Below are 22,439 nucleotides of genomic sequence, written 5' to 3' on the forward strand. Positions count from 1 at the left end.
TTATTGTCTCAGTTAGTAAATGTGTTTGTGTGTTGATGTGGTTCATGCCCACAGTGTGTACACAATTATTGTGTCTGTCTGCCCTCATGCATGCAGTTGCGCATACACAATACACACACACATACACATACTGTACATACAGTGGCGGGCTGTGACATGTACATAGTTACAGTATCTTCATATCTGTGGACCTTTGTGCAGTCACAGTCTGCTTGTCATCACACGTTTCGAATACACACACACTGACACACGTGCCAGGTTATGAACACACAATGCAGGTAAGACACTTAATGACCCCTGAAGAGGATTGTACGGACGTCTGAGCAGTGCAGAAGAATTATGACGAGATTACACAGATAAGACACAGCAGATCTGTCTTGTTCACAGGTGTAAATCGACAAATCAAGAGATTTACTGAATAAAACAGATGCGTTCAAAGAAGTGCTAATGTGACTAAATAAATGTTTTTTGTCAAAATGCAGTGATATTGTACCAATGACAATTTATTTGTGAAAATATTATTATTATTATTATACTATATATTATTTCTTCCTCATAGTTTATGACTCAAAATCAAAATATTATTTTTTCCTTTAAAATTATGGCTATACTATAATTGTAATTGTTTTCAGCTTTTCCTCATTTATTTATTTAGTCTTTGTTTAGCCAGGTAATGCAATTGATAACATGTTTAAACATGTCCATTTATAAAGGAAATTAAATGAATGCAAAATTGTATCTGTCTCTCCGCAGGCTGAAGGAGATCGATATGAGTGAGTATGACGCCGACACCTATGAGCGATTCTCCAGCTCTGTCAGGAGACAAGTTCAGTCCCTGCGCATTATCCTGGACACTTTACAGGTTTGCTAGTATTGCATAGTACTGAATATATTCAGGGGAGGGTTATTTTTGAACATTCCTGGAAAACCTTGGTTAAATCACTTTTAAAAAGAACAGACATCACCAGCACATAATGTAATGGTTTTCAAATACAATCATAGGCTAATAGAATTAGTAAGCTAACTCTAATGGTTAACTTCAGTGTTAGTCATTGACTTGCACTGATTATGTAAGCCAACATTAGCAGATATATCGTAAAATGCAAACCAACCTCAGAACTGTGACATGGATATGCTAACCACTTGACCACTCTACCACCCTTATAAAGAGTATTTAAGCTAAATTTAGCTTCTTTTTTTTTCTTTTTTCATTTTTTACTTACTACAATCCCCTGAAAAACGGCATCCTGGGCATTTGCAACCGTAATTATCTTACAAGCTCGATAAAAAGGACATCAAATATTATTTTGGGGGAAAATGTAGCATGGGACATTTAAACACAATTTTTTCATCATACAAGACAACAGTCTCTTGAACCAAAGTTGCCGTTGTAAGGCTTTGAACCATAAAAACTACTTTTATAACATACTGTATATATCCTGGCGGCCAAAATATCATAGTACTGAAATGAGTACGGTAACTAAAGCAGCCATTTGGCTGTATAGCGTTCAGGTAGTGATGTCATTTTATTGTTTTGACTATGTTTGCGAGTCGCAATCCGTGTGAGTACTTAAGTGCATGTGTGTAGAGGTGTGTCTTATAAGAATGATTACAGAGCAGCCATGCTAGCTATATTATTCTCCCATCCAGGTGTGAAGCTCTTTGTGCTCATGTCGTGTGTGATTTTTTTTTGGGGGGGCCATCCAGGTGTCTGCCACCGTGTAAGCGGCAGCTTTAAACATGAATAACAGTGCTTATTGTTTGTCCTCGTCACCGCGGGCCGTTAATAAGAGGGAGATTATATGTGCGTGATGCCATGAAGTCATGTTATTTTGTATCATACCTGATGAGTGATTTAGCACACAAACACACACACACACACATACACATACACACCCCTAGAAATCTTTCAGCAATGGATTGTGTGCTTTCAGGAAAGCCCCCTCATTCTTTCAACACCGCAGGAGACTTTGCTACATATAAGCACCTGCATGAGCGATTGTGAGGCCACATAAAATGATCCGGCACACCCGTGACACTGGTGAAAATAGGCAGTACAGAGGATGGATCCTGTTCTTGTATTTTTTCGTGAAAAATAGTCCTTTCTAAACAGACCGATTTTGCCCCTTTGCTAAAACCAATGCTCAAGTTCTGCTTCTATGTTTATCTTTTTGTCCTCTTGGCCGTCAATGGTATGTTTGTGTGGTAGCCTCACAAAAACAGCATTCTTAAGAAACAGCCCAGAATATGTCTATTTTGTACTAATTACAGTGTTTCTTAAAAAAAAAAAAAATGAAACTCATCTTTTTATATTAAAACAAAACTGTTCAGTTAATCACAGCCTTCTTTTATTACTGTTGTCAGCTGACTTAGCCTTTCTCTACTTTCGTCTTTTTTTAACCTAGTGTCATCATTCCCAGTGTTTAGGGAAAAGTGAAGGAGATAATCAGTTTTCAAATGTAGAGATTAAACTTAAAAACTAGTCATAAAAATATATACTCGAGTAAAGCTCAGATCAAATATTTGCTTTAAGACAAGGGTGTCAAACTTATCTTAGCTCAGAGCCACATGGAGGAAAATATATTACCAACCATAAAACAGATGACACAACAATGGACTCCTGAGCAACTGTGATGTCATTTTCAGTCAACACCAAGTGGCAAAATGGCCGCCCCCTGAGATCGATTAAAATAAAAAAAGAGTTTGCTGCTTAATTCAAATTCCACAAATGCAAAACTAATCAGAAGGCCATGTTTAGACTTGTGGGGGGTGCATAGAACATATTGAAGATAATGTTTGGGTTTTCCCCTTTAAGTACAATAACAAGTATTTGTACGTTATTATTTCCTCTAACTGATGTTAATCATGAAGGTTGTTTAGACTGTTGAGTTTTTGTGGCTGATACATTCCGGCATGACAATTTTTAAATGGAAAAAATGATTGTTTGTGTTTGTTTTTTGTTTTTTGTGTGTGTGTTCCAGGCTAAAGCCAAGGAGCGCCAGTGGCTGAAGAACCAATCTCTGGGAGAACTGGACGATGCAAAAATCATCGACGGCCTCACCGGCGAAAGAGCTATATATAAACGCAGAGGAGAACTGGACCCTGAGGTTAAACTTTTTTCTTTTGTTTTTCTCAGCTACTGCACCACACCTTTAAACACACACAAAATCATGCCCCCGCCACCCCACACAAACACACACACACAGTTGACCTTTATGTGTCAGTCGGTACATTCCAGTGGTATATATGAGATTATTATTACACACTGGCACTTTTCTCAGGCGTCACGTCTTCTACTCTCATGCGTACTTGTTGAGGGATCATTCCTGCGCTAATTATACAACCATAATGTCGTCATGCATTGTTTTTCTGCCTCATTTAGCTCCAAACTTTGCATATCTCTAGTCCAACAATGAATAGTAATAGCTTTTGTTGTAGTTCATGACTGCATTTTCCATCGTGTGTGTGTCGTGCGTTCACAGCCTGGCACGCCGCAGCAGAAGCCCAAGCGTCTGCGTGTACTAGCCGACGTGTCGGGAAGTATGTACCGCTTCAACGGCGTGGACGGGCGCCTGGAGCGCTCCATGGAGGCCGTGTGTATGGTCATGGAGGCTCTGGAAAGTTATGAGGACAAGTTCAAGGTGAGGGCGGTCACATGCACCCTAACATCCTATTTGCATTTGAGCGTTCCTTAGGGAAATCATCTAGAACAGTGCTTCTCAAATGGGTACGTGAAGGCACTCGAGGGGCTACGTGACATTTAAAAATATATTTAAAAAGTATATGTCAATATTTCAAAAAATATACATATATATATACAGTGGTACCTTGGAGTTTGAACACAATTTGTTCCTGTGAAGTGTTCAAAGTCCGAATTGTTCAACCTCAGAAAAAAAAATTCCCATAGCAAATAAATAAATGCAATTAATCCGTACCCAAGCTCCAAAACAGAAAATTCCTATTCTAATTTCTATTTATGTAAAAAAAAATAAAAAAACAACAACAACATGTACAGTATTTAAATAAATTAAATTTTTTGTTGTGGTGCGATGGCCTCGGGGGATGAAAATTGCTATGTTAATGAATGCATGCTTTAGTTCAGTGCTGAGTTAGTGTATTTTACATTGGGCATATTGTTAGACTACCAAGGGGTCCTTGTGCGCTGTTTAGCATCAGGCACGTTGTTGAACAGCCAATGCCACTGGCACTGCTGTCTGTCGAAGAAAATTGTCGTGGAAAAATCCAAATGCACTCGCGAATGTACGGAGCACCTCCGGGAGTATTTACCCGCTCTGACTGGAAATGAGCAGCGCTTCGTCTCGACTACCGCACGTGAGTATTCGGCATCGCTCGGCTTCACTGGGCTACCCAATCAAGGTATGTCTGGCTTTGCTTGGTTTTCTTGGGTGTTCAAACTCCGAGAATGAGGTCAAACGGCGAGGCATTTTTTACTCAGATTTTTGGTCGAAGTCCGATTTGTACGAGTCCCGAGACGTTCGAACTCCGAGATTCCACTGTATAAATTCATAAAATGAACTAGGCTATTCAATTTCAGAGTTCTACAAACCCAGCAAACCCCTCATACCAGTATGGTTCGACCCAACTTTCATGTCATTATGCCACCTAGAATCACCTGTCAAATGTTCAAATTCTGTTATTTTGTTTTGAGAACAGCTTTGCTATGATCCCAAAAGATGACATTGATAGATGCGATTGATAATAATTTGTATGTACACAAATCTTTATTCATAATTAAATTAATTAATTGTTTATTTTTTTAAGTTATATCTTTTTTTTATTTCCAAATAGTTCAAGAGACCACATAAATACAAATAGAGTTCCAAAGTCAGACAATGATGGCACAGCATAATTTCCCCCCAATCAGAAATGTTTTGCGCTGGTTAGGGGGTACTTAGCTTAAAAAATATGTCACACTGGCAAAAGGTTGATCTAGATTACCACTACTTTTTTTTTTTACAGTATAACCTCCAAAGTAGTATACAGTCTGCTTCTAGATGCTAGTTGAGGTTGTTCCAATTGTATTTACTTCTCATAGGAAGCCATGTAAAAGTTTTACATTTTGTGTTTGGTCATTTTATTTCAAAACACATTTTCCTGCCTGGCAACTGTGCAAATGAGCAGGCACATGGTCATCGTAATCAGAACATCTCATCTTAGATACAGAACATAACATCATGAACTGATACTGCCCTTATATTAGATAGTTATGCTGGAAATCTGACAAGTATATGGAAAGCATGTAGATGGAGCTGGAATACTTTAGTCGGCATTGTATGACAGCACACCCCACTTGAACTTGGCATGGGGATTAGGATCATCTTCGGTGCCATTCTAGGTCAACCTGGCACTGTTGCACCTTGCAAGTCGAGTCAAAATAACAATAATTTAATTTCAACCGTTGATAAATCTCATTACTTTTGTGGACCACAGTACGACATAATGGGCCACTCGGGCGACGGGCATGACATCGAACTGGTCCGAGTGGACAAAGTCCCCAAGAACAACAAGCAGAGGCTCAAAGTTCTCAAGGTAAGTGGTTATGGAAATGTTCATTTATTGTTGCTGCAGTTCTTTTGCCGTTACTGGTAATATTCTGTTATGTTGTCACAAAAAATAACAGCAAAAAAGCAATTTACACTCGTGGAGTCAGTCTCACTGAGTTTGTTGGCTCTCATCTTCTGCACAACATTTTTTTTTCTGTGCTTCCCCCCATTATTCCCTCCCTTCCGCTATAGACAATGCACGCCCACTCTCAGTTCTGCATGAGCGGCGACTACACGCTAGAGGGCACGGCGGCCTGCATCAAGGATCTGGCGCGGGAGGAGGCCGACGAGCACTTCGTGGTGGTGCTGAGCGACGCCAACCTGGAGCGCTACGGCATTCGACCCGAGCGCTTCGCCCAGGTCCTCACCTTGGACCCCCAGGTCAACGCCTTCGCCATTTTCATCGGGTCTCTAGGCGATCAAGCCGAAAGGTGAGGAGGGGGTCAATGGAGGATTGCAAGATGCTGACGGGGGGAAGCGTCAATAACAGGAAGCAAGTTCAATGGGAAAATAAAAGGAACGTTTATAAATCATTCATTGATAGAGAAATAATCTACAACCCTTTGTCAAAGTTCAACCACTTTAACAAACACAAGTTAAAGTTGCAACCTAACCTGGCCTACCCATTTTTTCACACTGCTGAGACTTTCAAATTGTGATTTCAATATTTAACTAATTCACTCCCAGCCATTTTCACTGAAGCAACTCCCTTCGCTCCCGGCTGTTTTACTGGATTTGAACTGATTTTGCAAGCCCCACAGAATATTGTGTTCTATTGCTATAAAAACATGGAATTTACCAAAAGAAAGATTAGAGTCTTTCATCAGGACAAAAAATATATTTGTATCTGTTTCCGTTTTGCAGCAATTAACATTAGAATATAGCTAATTTTAATCATTATTCACAAACCTGTTCAAAACACTGGGGGGAAGAGCTTTTTGTAACATGGCCCTGGTTGATCTCTTATACTCTGCTGCCACCTGCTGGCCGTTCTTTGTAGTAACTAATATTGGTTTGAGTGACCTCTTCAGGTCAGAGGCTGCATCAAAGTCTTCTGTATGCTCTAGCATAAAAAATAATTTAAAAAAACTTAAATATGTTTTGGGGAACATGGCAATATTTAAAAAAAATTTTTTTGGGGGGGGAGCAAATGAGTTAAACAACAGCTAGGGTTTCAAATTAAGGTTTTGAGCTTTCAAAGTGGGGTTTCTGATTAGGATTTAAAATTAGGGTTACAATATAGGGTTTCAAAATTCACATTAGGGTTTCAAATTGGGTCTTTACGTCAGGGGTTAGGATTTTAAAGTAAGGTTCAAATTAGCATTTCAATTTAGGATTTAAAGTTGGGGTTGCAATTTAGGGTTTCCAGTTTGGCCTTCAAATTTGGGTTTCAAAGTGAGGCTGAAAGCCAGGTTTTCATTTTAAGTAGGGTTTCAAATTAGGCTTTCAAGCCTTTGTTAGTATTTCAAACAAGCGTTAGGGTTTCAAGTAAGTGTTCCAAGTTTGTTTGTTTTTTAACAGCCACGGTTTCATATTAGGGTTTTAAAACTATGTTACTGTTTTAAGTTATGGTTTCAAATGAGGTTTTTACACCAGGATGAGAGTTTAAAAGTAGAGTTTCAAATTAAGTTTTCATGTAAGGGTTTTAAATGGTTTTAAATCTGGGCTCGGCTTTCAAAGTAAGGTTACAAATAAGGGTTAGTGTTTCCAGTAGGTCTTTAAATTTCAAAAACACCTATGGTTTCAAATTAGGGTTTTAAACCCGAGTTTGGATTTCAAAGTAGAGTTTCAAATTAGGGTTTGAAATGATGGTTTTAAGCCAGGGTTAGGCTTTCAAAGTTGGCTTTCAAATTAAGTTTTCAAGACTGGGTTAGGGTTACAAAAGTCAGGGTTTCAAACCAGTGTTAGGCCTTCAAAGACTTTATTCAACCTTAGCACTTCCATTGTTCAAAGTTGGCATGCCAAACACATTTACGGTCCAAAAGGGTGAAGCTTGATGCACTCGAGTGTTGACTGATAGCTGGAGAATGGGAAGAAGAAAACAAAACGTTTTGTCTTCTTGTCCAAATGTCAAGAAGAAAGATGTCTTCCATTGTTGTTCACTGTGTGCACTTCCTCTTCTTTGTTGTTCACACAGAAGACTGAAAGACGAATTGGACCATTTTGTCTTCATCCTTTTACCATACGAATACTAGCATCCATCCATGTGTTCACCCTTTTTTCTTTTTTTTTGCTGTCTTTCTTGTGCGCCAGACTCCAAAAGACCCTTCCGGCTGGGAGATCCTTTGTTGCCATGGATACCAAGCAGATCCCCCAAATACTGCAGCAGATCTTCACATCAACTATGCTGTCCAGTGTCTGACGGTGCCTCTGACTGATACCACACACGCACGCACACACACACACACACACACACACACACACACACGCACCCCCCCCCCCCCCCCACACACACACACACCCACACACACACACACAAATGTTGGCCATTTTATTTTTGTAACACAAAGTCAAAAGTCAAGTCCCTTCTGGGGAATGAGCGAGGAATGCCCCACCTGAGTGAGGACTCTCTTTTAAGGCGGCCGCCTTTGCTCGAGCCCGTGGCGGCCGTGTCAACACGCTGATCGTCATCTCAGTCTTGCGCGGAATCTGAGATCTTATTTCATGCTCAGACCTCCCACTCACTGTCACTGTGACTTGTTGCAATGTGCATGGCCATCACATCAACTTTTCAATGGGTGCCACACATTCAGTGGCCTTTTTATCTTGGAAAAAATGGTTTCATGGTTTTTAAAGAAATACTTAAGTCTTTTCATATCAAACAGGGGTGTTTGTCATTATGAAACTTTAGCCTGCTAGGAGTGTTTTCTGTAGACAAGCGACCATTCACAATCATTCACACCTATGGATGGTTTTCAGTGAACCTAACACAAACCAAGTCCATAGATGAGATTCAGACCCCTAACCTCTGAACTGTGAGACAGATATGGTAGCCACAGACCAATTACAAAAACAACTCTTAATGTGTCAACAAACATCTGCATGTAAAGGATCAAACTTTAGCTAGATAAAGAAAATGTTTTAAAAAGTATTCATATCACTTGAACCTTTTCACATTTTGTGACTTTACTATCACAAACTTGAATGTATTTTCTGTATTTGATTTTTTATTTGATTACAATTTTGAAAAAGATGAATCACTTCCATTCCACTTCGGTATTATGTGCTATATATCAATCATAAAATCTCAAAAACAAAAACATTGAAGTTTGTGCTTGTAAAGTTGCAACATGTGCAAAGTGCAATTGGTATGAATATGTTTCAAGGCATTCTAAGTTGTTTGCTTGGCTCTATTGCCCCACAAAGCTAAGAAATTACTGGGAGAGCCAACAGGAATAGGAAGTACGACATTGTTCTCTAAAAACAGAACATTTATTGACACACATTAATTTTGCATTTGGCTCAATGTTCTGGGTTCAATTTAACATACAGTATTCCATTTTCACTACAGTTAGGCCACAGTTGCCCCTAATACAAAATCACCACAACTAATTATGTCGGACTGAGCAGATCAATAGAACCACATTTTGCACACAAATGAAGCAATGTATATCGAGAATGCACATCTATATATAAAATATCATGTGAGCAATTGTACATATTAATTTCTGTGATAGTAAATATAATAGATCATTTTAATAAAATACTTAATATTAAATCTGGGTTGTTTTTTTTGCACTCCACAATCTTCGATTGGCTACAGTGTTTGGTTTCCTCTTTGATAAAAATATTGGGTAACATGTTTTTCCTAACGGTAAAGAAGCGACTACAGACCCTCTCCACCATTTTTGTTGTCACTTTGTGTCATTGCAGTGATGTGTTCGTGGTCGGCTTGCGTTTCAATTAGATAGACCGATATGGGGGGTTTTCAGAGCCGATACTGATGCCCATTATTAGTATTCAAGGAGGCCGATAACCGATATTACCGATTTAAGCTATTATTCATTTTCAGTAAAAAGGGAAGGGGGGGGGGATAATGGAGTCAATTTTTTTAAATGCAACTGCCAATCTTGACTTGATCTTAAAGCATCAATGCTTATTGAATAATTTTTCAGACTTTTCAACATTTTACATTTCTAAAAATAAAATTTTCAGGGAGCTCCCAAGATTATCAATGTGTCTTAAAAAAGTTAAATGTAAAAAAAAAAAGCTCTGTTTTTTCCTAAATTGAAAAAAAATGAAATCTTTCACATTACTTTTAATGTTTTAATGTTGAACAAAACCAAAAGGTTCAGAATATTCCCAGTGTCAGCAGCATCTCTTATTAAGTTAACTGAAAATTTAAATAAATAGTTTCCTGAGATTAAAATGGTTTTAGCTTTACCTTTTATCAGCCGTGAGATTTTTTAAAAAGGCAGATAGCAATATTTCTCAAAATATCCGATATTGGCGCTGATAATGGCCAAACTAAGGTGAGTAGAGTGTACTGTGTTGTGGAAAAACGAAAAATTAAATAGGGAACAAATTCCGCTAATAGATTAATCCGCTGGTGCCAAAGTACGACAATGTGGGGGTCGGCTGATTTTTGTTTACAATTTCTAAATTCTTACAAAACAAAGTGTGAAATACTCAAATCAGTTTTAAACCTGATGTTAAAGTGCTTCATCAGCTGTTTTTCTTTGAAGGTCCAGAGCGAGAGAACACAAGTGCCCACTCACTCACCTTCCCTAGCTGCTCTTGTTGGAAATCTCCCACAATGCACCAGTATTCTCAGCTAGCTGGCGTGACCTCTGTGTGGCTGGGTGGTAATTACACACTGCTCCACTTTCTCCCTTTGCTTCCTACACTATATAATTTTATTGACATGGTGTGTCACACTTATTTGGGGAAAAGTCAGTCGCCGTCTCCATGTGCGCTGCCGCCTAGACGGGTGGCAGTGTCGCACGTGTTTTGCTTCAGATGAGTCAGTCGTTTCAATAAGAAGTGAGCAAACTTTTTCAAGGGTGATGTCATCGCGGAGCCAGTAGCATAAAACTATCTTCACGTGCTTGATTGATTGATGGCTTTGATTGAAGGTCGATGTCAGGGCAGTGCAGCGGGGGGTGGGGGGGTCACGGGAGTGGGGGTACTGTCGTTACTCCAAACAGGGTGATTGATAGCTGGCTGTCAAGAGTGCTGGAGTCCACACTGCAGGAATGTTACGACGTGGTCACAAGATTTCTCAACCATACGTGTGTGGGTGTGTGCGTGTAGTCATATGTCAGGAGTGCATGGGGAGGCGAGGAGGGAAATCAGCCCAAAGAGCAGAGCTGTAGCCAGGGTATTTTAGCAAACACCTGATGTGACATCTTAATTAACTTGAGAGGAGTCTTGTGCAGCGCCTCGCTGTCAGAGCCAAAGAACCTGACGCTTAGAAATTCGGACCCTCACACTCGTTGGGCCACGTCCTTTTGGATGTTTGATGACAGGCATGTTTGGGCAAAGATGTGATTACAAGACCTGTTCTTCATCACATCACCTGTGATTAATGGCAGTGTGCGGCAGGAGCTACTTTTCACTGACATGTCAGTGCGTTAATAGCCTGTCAGTTTAAAGAGGAGTTCACTGAATGGACCTTGGCCTCCATCTACTTATGCACATCACTTACATGCATCATGTAAGCAGCTTTGTTCATTGCATACCCCGATCAAGTAAAACATGCCTGTCCATTCACATACACATAGGATAGGTAAACTACTGTCTATCTTTTCACATAAACACATAGGGAAATAAGTCTGGCGTGAGGCGTGGCCTAAATCTGCGCAGGGGTGGGCTAGACTAAGTTTTGGTATTTTTTGCAGAACTGTGCAGTGTGGCACTTTTTGTGTGTATGTGTGTGCCGATTTTGCAATGATTTAGAGCAGGGGTGTCAAATTTACAGCCCACGGGCCAGATTGGGTCTGTGAAGGGGTTTAATCCGGACTGCGGAGAAAAAAAAAAGAGTATTGCTTCACCAATTAATCAGCCAGCCACAATCAAAACATATAAATTCATAATTTCACAAGCAATCCTTAGATGAGCAATGCAACTTGTTCATGGATGTCATTATTTTACACACAACCTAAAGTTACGGTTTGTTTAAGAAAAAAAAAAACTGAGACACACATAAATCAAACATAAACATGCTAAATACAAAACACATTCAACTACTGGTAACTCAAACACACATGACAAGGATTAATGTCCTCATAACTTGATTAACTGCGCCACATAATGCATTCTGGGAACAATATATGCAAAACGGGTAGATTTAACACACCCGGAAATCATACGGGCAAAGTGTTTCTGCGTTCCAATTTGCATTCATGGTATTTTTGGAACAATATATTTACAGTTGAGCCCCACCATTTGCACTCTATAAATCCAATCCAATTTCAGATTACAAATTGAATTGCTGACCAACTTTAAAAAAAAATTGCCTCAATTGCTAACTCACAATTGAATTAAGGTAATCCAAAGTCCATCCATCCATCCATTTTCTGTACCGCTTGTCCTCACAAGGGTTGCTGGAGCCTATCCCAGCTGGCTTCGGGCAGTAGGCGGGGTACACCCTGTACTGGTTGCCAGCCAATCGCAGGGTAATCCAAAGTGAATATATTAAATTGAACTAATTATGAGTGCATTAAATATATTGATATATTAATTATAATAATTATTATTAATATATTCACAATTAACTTAATTCAAGTGAATATATAATGTTTAATTAACTCCTAATAATAATTTAATTAACTTAATTCAATTGTGTGTTAACAGTTGAAGCATTTTTTTTTAATTGGTCAACAATTCAATTTGTAATCTTAAATTACTTCAACAATTCTCTTTTTAGAGTACATGTGGCCCCTGAGCTAATATCCGTTTGACACCCCGTGCGTTTAAGGGTTCCATGCATGTCATCTTTATGAAGGAAATACGAAGACACCCACCACACACGTCTTCGGTCAGAATCTCACTCACATTCACCAAAACCACTTTAAACTACCTGCGCCAATAATTCGACATGGTTCCAGCAGGTATAAAGTTTAGTCTACTTTCAGCCACCAAATTGTCAGGTGCACCGGGCGCACGTCAACGGAAACGCCCTTGGTCCGCCACAATGCCCAGCGTAGCGCAGAGAGATGAACCAAATTCCCAAAACAAGCACATCGAGGCTTGCGTCGCCATGAAAATCTGGATACGCCAGTTTTCACGCGTGAGCGCAGCTGCGATGTCCACGTAGATGGCGCCTATTATCAGACTGAACATTCGCACGCCACGTACCACATGTCCTACAACTAGGTGCATCACTGACCTCTATTTCTGGTGGCATTTTTGCTCCGTGTGACTTGAGAGTTTTTCTAAAACTAAAATATGTGCTTTGGTTCAATAAAGGTTTGGAAACACTGCTGTATGTATACACTATATCGACAAAAGTGTTAAGACATGTGGACCTTCCCCAAAAACAATTGAACTAAGATGTCTAGGCCACCTCCTGATTGATTATGTCATTAATAGGCCTTTTTTTCCCCAGTTCGTTTTTTTTTTTTGCTGATGATGCAATACAGCTCCATTACTAATGCCTTTCTGTGCCAAAATAGTCGGAAAATGTGAGTTGTCACGCTGTGGTCAGCAGAACACGCATGCAATGATGACTGTTGTCCTTGACTACTGATAAACATTGTTTTCTTAAAGAGCTACATTATACTCACTGTCTACTTGTAAGCAACTAATAGCCACAATCTTCTTTTAAAGAGTTCCAAGGCAGTTGTAAAAAATAAAAATCACAACATTTTTCACATGCTTGATTTATAACACGCTGACAAGAAAATCACAACTCCTTAACTCCAATTCAATGTAATTTTGGCTTGTGGTGCATTTTTTTGCAGCCAGTCTTCTATTTTGAATATACATGTGAACATTGTGATTGATAGGTGGGATAGGCAAGGCATGTATGTAGATCCCGGTGCGTAGGAGGACACCAAGACATCTTGGCCTCTACTTACATTCATTCAAGTCATGTGAACTTTATTTATAGCATCCTAAAAGACAAAATTTGCTTAAAAGGCGCTGCTGGGAATTGAAACTGACATGCCAGATTGTTTTTGTCACTAATCCAACCAGGAACGAGCTGACAGAAATGTTGGGGCTAGGAAGATAAAGAAAGAAGTAGTACTACTATTATTACAACTACCACTACGACTGACACGTCACAATTTGGGAATCTGCAGGCTTGTTTTTAAACACACCTACAAAAAAAAGTTGTAAGAGCTGCAACTGATTTCCAATGATCCAGATGTTCAAAGGTCCTTAGATATGGAACATTGTGTGGCTGCACTTTCACAAAACAAGGCACAAAAGCATAATTTTTTTTAATGCACCACCATTGTACTGTTGACTGAGGGCCAATGTGTCAGATTTGTTTCATTATTATTTCTTTCCATACCTTTTTGTTAACTTGGTGATGTTTTTTTTTTTTTTTAAAGACACATTTTGTCATTCCGAAAATTTTACACAGCTCATATATTTTCTCGTCCAGTAACTTTCTTTGTTTTGTTTTTTTCTTGATGGGGACCCCTTACTAATACTACTACTACTATTACTGATGATGACGATGATAATGATGATAATGATAATAATAATAATAAATACAATTACGGATACAATTATTCATTAAAATATTTAAAAAATAAATAAATATCATTAACTAAGTATTAAGTGATGAGTGTTTTTAATTATTGTTTTTTATAATTATTATTTGATTCTTTTGTTAACTCGTTACTGTAAGTGAAATGTCTGGACAATCACTTAGATCATAATAAAATAAAATAAAAGAAGAACAATTTATATTCATTTAACAGTCAAGTCAATCCAATCCTCCTGTGTGTAACTGCTCACCCCTCCCCTCCCTGCTCAGTCAAGAAGGAGAAGTGCAGTTATTACTTCTTGATTATAATTTTTTTTAAACACGATTAACCGTCAAACCAGTAATCAGCTCATGCCTAGTGCAGAAGTATAAAATGCTTTACAGGGAATACGTTCTACTTGTACGTGTGAAAAATTCCCATCCAGAAAGCACCTCCTCGCACTGGGACATTTAGCTAACGTACTCGCGGACTGTGCGCATCTGGTCTGGATGCCATGGCTACAGCATCAACAATCAGCAAGAAGCTTGGCTCCTTGTTGCTACACCGTGACGTCCCCATGTCTGAATGACGAACGCCGCTCTTGATGCATTTAGCAGATTCCTCTGGCTTCCTCCTCCACACTCTCATTCCTCCCCCCACCATAAGACCCACCACCACGTGGCACCAAACTGGCAACCTGAACCCTCTTCTGTCTTTTTCTTAGACCACAGATAGTTGAACATCATTCTGCAGAAGACAAACAATGAAGAATGATTTAAGACCTCCTCCCTTTCTCCACACAAGCACAAACAAGGGTGCATGTACACACACTACCCCCCCCCCCCCCCCTCTTCACCCCCATCCCCCCACCCTGAGGCGAGAGTCACTAATGACCATAATGATGACGAATGATGAGAGTGCTGTCTGGACGTTTGAGAGTGGTTTTCCAACACAGCTTGACAACATTCCCGATGAAAATCCCAAAGCAAGATAGCAACGGCTTGAAAACTTCCTGACCTGACTGACTTCCTCCACTCGGGACAGGAAGTTGAGCCAAGAGTGATGACGCGTTTTGGAAAACCAAAACTCATGTCCCGTTGTCTTTAATGCTGCGTAGCTGCCAAAATTAATTTCATAGTCACTGTCTCTACTCTAATGTACTTTTTTTTAAATGTGGTTCTTTGTACAGTAAATGGGAAAATAAAGAACTAATTAGTATGCTCCCATTCGTACCTAATTGCTTCAGCAGACAGGAAATACCTCTCTGGATGAATGCAGCTTCCTTTCTCCCGCCAGATGAGTGAGCGTTCACATTTTCAACTCCAGCCTTGACTCTTGAAAGTTGGTGGAACTTCATTTTATTTTATTTTATTACATTATTATAATTATTATTATATATGTTTTATTATTATTCCTATTATTATTTATTATTATTATTACTATTGTTTTTATTATTATTTATTTATTATTATTACTATTACTATACCCTTTTTTGTGGTGTTTTTTTTGGGGGGGGGGGCTTAAAGACTAAGACACTAGAAAATCCAATAGAATATGCACTAGTGAAAAACAAATATTGAAATTAAAATTAGATTGGAAATTACAAACTAAAGGTAACAAGATTGTGAATTGACTTAATGATGGTGTTACTTGCTGCTAAAGTTTAAAACACCAAATGTTCCATTCACAAAATGGCAGTGATCCATTTCTTGCCTTACAACAATTACAGTTTAAGTATGTTAGCTTCTCTCATAATTTTGGATGATTTAATAATTTTATAGTGTTAAAAGCAGATTTATTTGACCTAGAATGAACCATTTAACTATATTAAATATAGGCAATGCATTTTGTTACCTGCCTAGGCCTTTAGTGGGGACTTAATGCACCTAATAAAAACTATGATGCCCCCCCAAAAAACAAAACATTAATACTATACATAAATAAATATAAATTAATATAATATTATTATTATTATAAATGTTAATACACAAAGGTGCCATATACATGATCATTCAAAGTCAATATTTATCTTGAATGACAGAAATAAAGAATTCAAATAAATATTCATCTATACATATTTGAGCTAAGACTTGCACCCAAAATTCATGTCCGTTATTTTTTTAAAGTTTTTTTACATTAACCAATGCGTCCCTAATCAACTCGAAAATTAATTATACTTTGTCAAAAAACCCAAATCAAATCTGATCATAATAGTAAATGTAGTGCACTTATATATATATATCATCATACGTTTATTATATCTGACCAAACAAACTAAATTGAGTGAACATAAAATAAATAATGCACACAAAACATTTTGCTTTTTGTAGTGTTTTGTATTATAACACAGTAGTATTTAAAATAAACATATCTGTAATGGCTGAATATGAGATTGACAATTTGAATTCATGCACATTTTACATTGCTGCTGCTACTCACCTCAAAGCGCTGTATTCGCCTCGACTTGTTTGTGCATAATTCACACTTACTGACATACATTCATATATTTCCGAGAGGGCGTGTAGAGTCATGTTTGACGCCCTGTTTGGAAACTGCAGGCATGTCTGAGATCATTAAAATAAAATAAAAAATCAACTTTACTGAGATTATCCATCAATTTCTAATATGAAGGTTTCATCTGCAGTGAGGAAATCTGATGGATTAAACAATCCTTGTCTTCATCTGTCTGTGTTTGCCGAATTTAGCTTGAGGGTATTAGACGTCGACTTGTGATTTGAACACCAATTGGACCAACCTTCATTTATTGCCTGAGAGAAAACTGACATGCTTGAAATGACGTAAATCAAGGCAGGAATGAACAGAGTGGAGGAAAACGAGGTTAAACAGTTCATCATTGTTTCATGGCTTTCACTTAAACACACACACACGCACGTATACATAGAGCACTGTTGGTTCTGCAATCTTGCCAAACAAAAAAACGCTTAACCCTTAGGCTAGTGCTATTTTTCTTGTGCCTCCTTTCAATCACTTACTATTATTAAAATGTCATTGCAAAGTCGGGATTCGTATTTGCTGCTAAATCTGCAACTTTTCTTTGCAAGTCCTAGCACATTTTGTCGAACTACCCGTGTTCACTTACAAACTCTCCTTTAACAGTTCAGCTAAAAAGTTAGGGTTAGGTTAACCAAACCACGTCTAAAAAAAAAAGAATAAGCCCCCAAAGTGAGCTCACCCCAAAAAAAAAAAAACACTTCAACTTTTTTTCCCCCCACAACAATAATTAAAGATTTTACAGTGCAGTAGTTTGAACCTGTAACTGATCATTTGTATTTCCATGATTTGGGGATAAAAAAACAAAACAAGAATCAATTGAAGGTTGAAACAAATGGTGTTTAACTTTTACTTTTGTGTGGTGCTTAACTCATTCTAAAGGAACCATTTAAGTGCAATTTTCCACTAACGATGCTTTGATACAGTCACCATCACTCAGGAGACGGGGGACTCCCCCACCAACACTTGAGAGAGTTGTCACTCATGCAGAAGCGTTAATTGCAAGGCGCTGGTGCAGGCTGGAGGGGAAGGGGCAACACCTTTGACCCACCTCTCGAACAACTAGCCATGGGGCACATTAAATAACGGAGAAAGGTTGAGAAAAACACTCAGGAAGGGAAGAGAGGTGTTGCAGGTGGAAGTTTTTTGGTAGCGAACACATGAAGGAGCAGATTTTCTGCCACACTGTTGCCATGATGAAAACATAAAAAGTTACAGTTGATTTAAGACCAGTGACATCGTTAAATCATTGGTCATTATTCATTATGCTATAACTAATTGTGCTGGACTAGAAATGTTCAACTTGGCATTGCAAATCATACAGTTTGGACGCTGACTCCACTTTACAACAACCATCACTGTTTTATTAAGATGGTACCCATAGGCAGCAGTTACAATGAATACAGCAGAGGCCCCAGAATTGAACCCTGTGGAACACCATACGTTCTGTTTTACATCTGAATTCATATCGCCTTGCATTGCATTTTCTTTTTTTGCTCTAAATAGTTAGTATGAAGGGATTACAAAACATTAACGGCCTCTGCCCAGCCCACACACAGATGTGGCTATATGCTAGTCGGTACCTTGTCACTTCCCATCTCTTTTGTCCTTTCCGTCATCATCAGAACATTTACACCGTAGAACCTACTTCACATTACATACTAGTATAATACCAATGACATTTTACACTTTTGGTTTGAACCTAATATTCATCTACTACAAGAATGATTCCACTATATTTCTCGCTGTATGTTTGTCCAGTAAGAGACTTCCATTAGATTAGATCATAGCAACATGTTTTACTAGCATTATCGACAGTCATGATTGGACATAATTAAATTGACATCATTCACGCATGAGCGTCAAAATCAATAACCACGATTCATTGCTGCCATTCCAGTTAATTAGCGGACATTCAGTTAGCCTCAGTTAGATGTAGTTTGCAGCTAGCCAAAGGTTAGCCTCACATCTTTACCCTCTGAAATTTTAATATTGAACAGCAAACATGTTTATTATTATTAGTAGTCGTAGTTGTAATTGTTTTAAACATTATTGGTTTATTGGTTTTAACTGTTTTAGTTTCAAATTGTATGTACACCACGTTTCCACTAGGTTTTGTGTGTGTGTGTGTTTTTAAGTGCTCTATAAATAAAGGTGAGCTAAGCGTTGAGCTGACAGAATGTGTTTTCTTTTATATTTGTCTCATTCATCAATGAGTCACAATTGGAGAAATGAGTCACACACACATTTGACTCATTGTGTGTTAACGGTCATCCGTTAAAGGATCGCACCGGCACACTATGGGTGTCTTCTTCTTCTTCTTCTTCTTCTTCTTCTTCTTCCTCTTGCTTTGGATCTGGTCTGAGTGTGCAGATGTACCCGATGAAGTGTCCGCTGCGTGTACATCTTATCACTGTGTTGTTATTGGGAAAAATCTCCAAATATCCTCCTATTTTTTAATAGATATATCGTTTTCTCGAAGCTTCTCACACCAGCTGTTGACTTCTTCACATTGAGCCAAGTAGTAGTAGTAGTTGCTCATTAAGAACACACCCACACACATAGACACACACACGTTGTTAAAACTTCCCAGAGGCCAAAGTCTGCTCACCAGGAGGGTGTGAAGCATCTGGCTGCTCCGGACACACTGACCTCATTCCGGGAACGTCGCCCGTCCTCGGCTAATCCCGACCACCATCATCATCAGCATCATCCTCATCATCAGCCATTTGCCACATCATGCACTTCCTGTTTAGACATCATAACATGGGCTGTTAGTCATCTTGGAGATAAGACTATGATATAGCGATGATTCACACTCAAAAGTTTATCATTGTCTGGGAATTACAGTTCCTCAGATTTGGGTTTGTTGTTGCTTCTTGTGGGAAATTGAATGGAACAAGAATAACACTAAGTAAAACAAAACGACGAACGATTCGATGAACAATTCTTTGATGAACGAATCTTTTGAACAGTTCTCTTTAATGAACTGATTCTAAAGATGCAGTTCACTTAAAATAACTGCCATGCCCCTCACTAGCGCCACGAGCTAACTGTGCACATGGGTGCAGTTTTAAACCTGGCATGAGCCAGATTGATCATGTGAATCACTCAAAGGAGTTCTCCACAATATCAATCTGAGACTTTTCAAATGTGACCTGCTTGGGAAAGGCGGGACACATTCGGTACAATACTTCCAGCTGGTTGGGCGATGCGGCAACTTGTGTCCAGCTACAAAACTTTTATGTTTGACCAATATTGGTGACGGATGAAAACCTTGCCGTTGTTGTCACTATATTCATACTGTATGTAAGTTTGTGCGTTGTCGTCATAGGTAAAAAAACAAAACAACAAAAAACAAGCTAATACCACATGACGCGTTTAAAAAAGGAAATTGTGTGTAATTCTTCCACCAGTGTTGCCATGTTTGGTTTGTTTGTTTCCTATGGCCTTTGCGTTTCTTGCTTTTGTCACATATCCCGCCCCCAAACACACTTTGTGATTGGTCCGTATCGGCGGAATCTGAATATATGACTGGATAGCCGATAAGCCAAGACTTTTGAAGTCACGAGGCCGCCATATTGCTCCTCCCTAGAAACGTTTCTTGGCATACGATGCTATACATTTACTGTATCGAAATTGGAGAACATTTGAGACAGTACTTAGTAGAAACAACATGATTTATGATGCTTTAAATTTGTTAAACATAAACAAGAGGATTTCAGACATTTTACATCTTGCCTTGAATACATGTATAAATTATATACTTAATGACGTTTACAGGAGGAAACTTCTCTCTTCTATGTATACCGTATAGTTTATACAGTAGTCTGCTCGCGAGATGAGAGGAGCAAGATGGCCGCCCTGTGACTTCAATGGCTTGCACGGGCATGGATGGGCTATCGGCTATCCAGTCATATATTCAGGTCAGTGGTGAACTCACAAATACTGTGAGAATTCAGCTCGCCGACAATGATAGGAGTTTTCTTTCTTTTGGTTATTTTGTAGACTTTGCACCTGTAGAACTGGGCATTTGTTGCGCATTTTGTGATGTATCCTTAAAAAAAAAAACGACTTATTTTTATTGTGGAAGCTGACATTATAGCTGAAAAGAGAGGGCAACTTCATATTTAGTTTACCTTTCCCTTCCTGTGGGTGAAACGGCCATCTGTCCCAATACTTTTGCCTGTTTATAATACACAAACGTGACCAGCTCGCAATGTTGGCCAGCGGCTCTTCACAGTCTGCTGATCATATTGCAGGAAGCTGGCATGGACACATGCACGTCTACGTGTTTTTACTTCAGCACAGTTGGCAGAGGAGGGAAGTTTTGAGCATGCAACCGGCTATCACTGCCGATTCATCACATATGGTCCATTTGTCCGGCACTAGATGTGCATTTTGGACTTTTTGCGTCTTCCATGTGTGGATGAAACAAAATTAAGGAAATGTGGACAATATCGAAAGCTCATGAGGGGAAGTTGAGTCATATTGTAGACTTCCAAATTAGAATACTTTTCACAATCACAAGTGGAGATTCGGTTCCGTTTTTCAGCAGACTTTCCTGTCATGAGTTTTTATTGTAACCACGGTAACCACTCAATTACAAAGGAAGACATTAAGGCCTTTTATAAACCTTAAATAAGGGCCTTTTTTGTCTTTTTCGTCAGACCGCAGCTTTTACAATTAAAGTTCAAGATTTTGCAACAAGTGCCACATAGTGTAGTGGTTTACAAAGCTAACTTATGTGTAAGAATTGATTCTACTCAATACCCCATTCACACCCTTAACTGGCAAGTATCCAGTAGTGTGTGAAGTGGTTTATAAAGCTCACATGGAGTAGGAATGATTTCTCTTTATTGACCAGTTTGCAATAAGATTGTGATTGATTGGAAAACATGCCAGAGTGTAGTATGCATTTTGCACTAAGTAGTGTGAGAAATAGTAATTGGAAATGTTTTTAGATACTCCAAGTGGTTTAGTAGCAGGCTTGGGGAGTAACGGTAATACATCTACCGGCGTTACGTAATCAGATTACAATTTTTTTTTAAACTATTGCTTTACAGTTACAAGAAAAAAACTTAATCAGATTACAGGTACATTTATTTATAATGGGGATTACTTCGAGGGATTACAATTTCTACGATGAGAGAGAGAGCGACAGAGCAAGAGCACGCGTGCACGCCCGCGCGAGTGGGACCGTTGCTACATGTCGGGGAGGAGGGGACACACAAATTGACTAGTCGTGTCCTCCACACGCGGGCAGTTTGAAAAAGACGGGAGGAGGAAATGGCGACCGGTATTCACTGGAACTTACTCGGGGCCAAAGTTTGAGCTGAGAGTCCAGCGGCATGCTATGCGCTGTAGCTTCTTGCTAACAAGCCCGCTAGCCTACAACCATAATGGGAATTCCACCTTCCAAACAAATCTTCCTTACACCAATTCACTATTTAAACATCATACACAACATATACACGGCTAAACTTGTGGATGGGATAAATGTTAATTTTGCAGTTGATGTCACACATCGTCATCCTCATTGGATGACTATCTATCTATCTATCTATCTATCTATCTATCTATCTATCTATCTATCTATCTATCTATCTATGCTTTCAGTGACAGTTCGAAAAAAAGAATATGGACATCAATCAATCAATCAATCAATAGCATTCATGCTTTTTAATTACACAAGGATTTTTGCTATTTGTAGGCTGCTGCC

The 22,439-nt window shown here is 38.9% G+C and overlaps 1 protein-coding gene across 2 annotated transcripts in view; it reads left to right on the forward strand.

Annotated features, from left to right (window-relative positions):
- vwa8 (von Willebrand factor A domain containing 8) overlaps positions 1 to 9,282 on the forward strand; it is a 63,164-nt gene extending 53,882 nt beyond the window's left edge. For both annotated transcript variants that reach the window (XM_086091782.1, XM_086091783.1), the window contains exons 40-45: positions 754 to 862; positions 2,982 to 3,107; positions 3,483 to 3,641; positions 5,452 to 5,550; positions 5,757 to 5,995; positions 7,818 to 9,282. In XM_086091782.1, coding sequence (XP_085947908.1) covers positions 754 to 862; positions 2,982 to 3,107; positions 3,483 to 3,641; positions 5,452 to 5,550; positions 5,757 to 5,995; positions 7,818 to 7,926 — 841 coding nt within the window. In that variant the 3' untranslated portion in view covers positions 7,927 to 9,282. The remainder of the gene's footprint in view (positions 1 to 753; positions 863 to 2,981; positions 3,108 to 3,482; positions 3,642 to 5,451; positions 5,551 to 5,756; positions 5,996 to 7,817) is intronic.
- The last annotated feature ends 13,157 nt before the right edge of the window (positions 9,283 to 22,439 follow it).

Source organism: Leptonotus elevatus, chromosome 12, assembly GCF_054856555.1.
Source record: "Leptonotus elevatus isolate MCC_2025b chromosome 12, RoL_Lele_1.0, whole genome shotgun sequence".
NCBI classification, from domain to species: domain Eukaryota; kingdom Metazoa; phylum Chordata; class Actinopteri; order Syngnathiformes; family Syngnathidae; genus Leptonotus; species Leptonotus elevatus.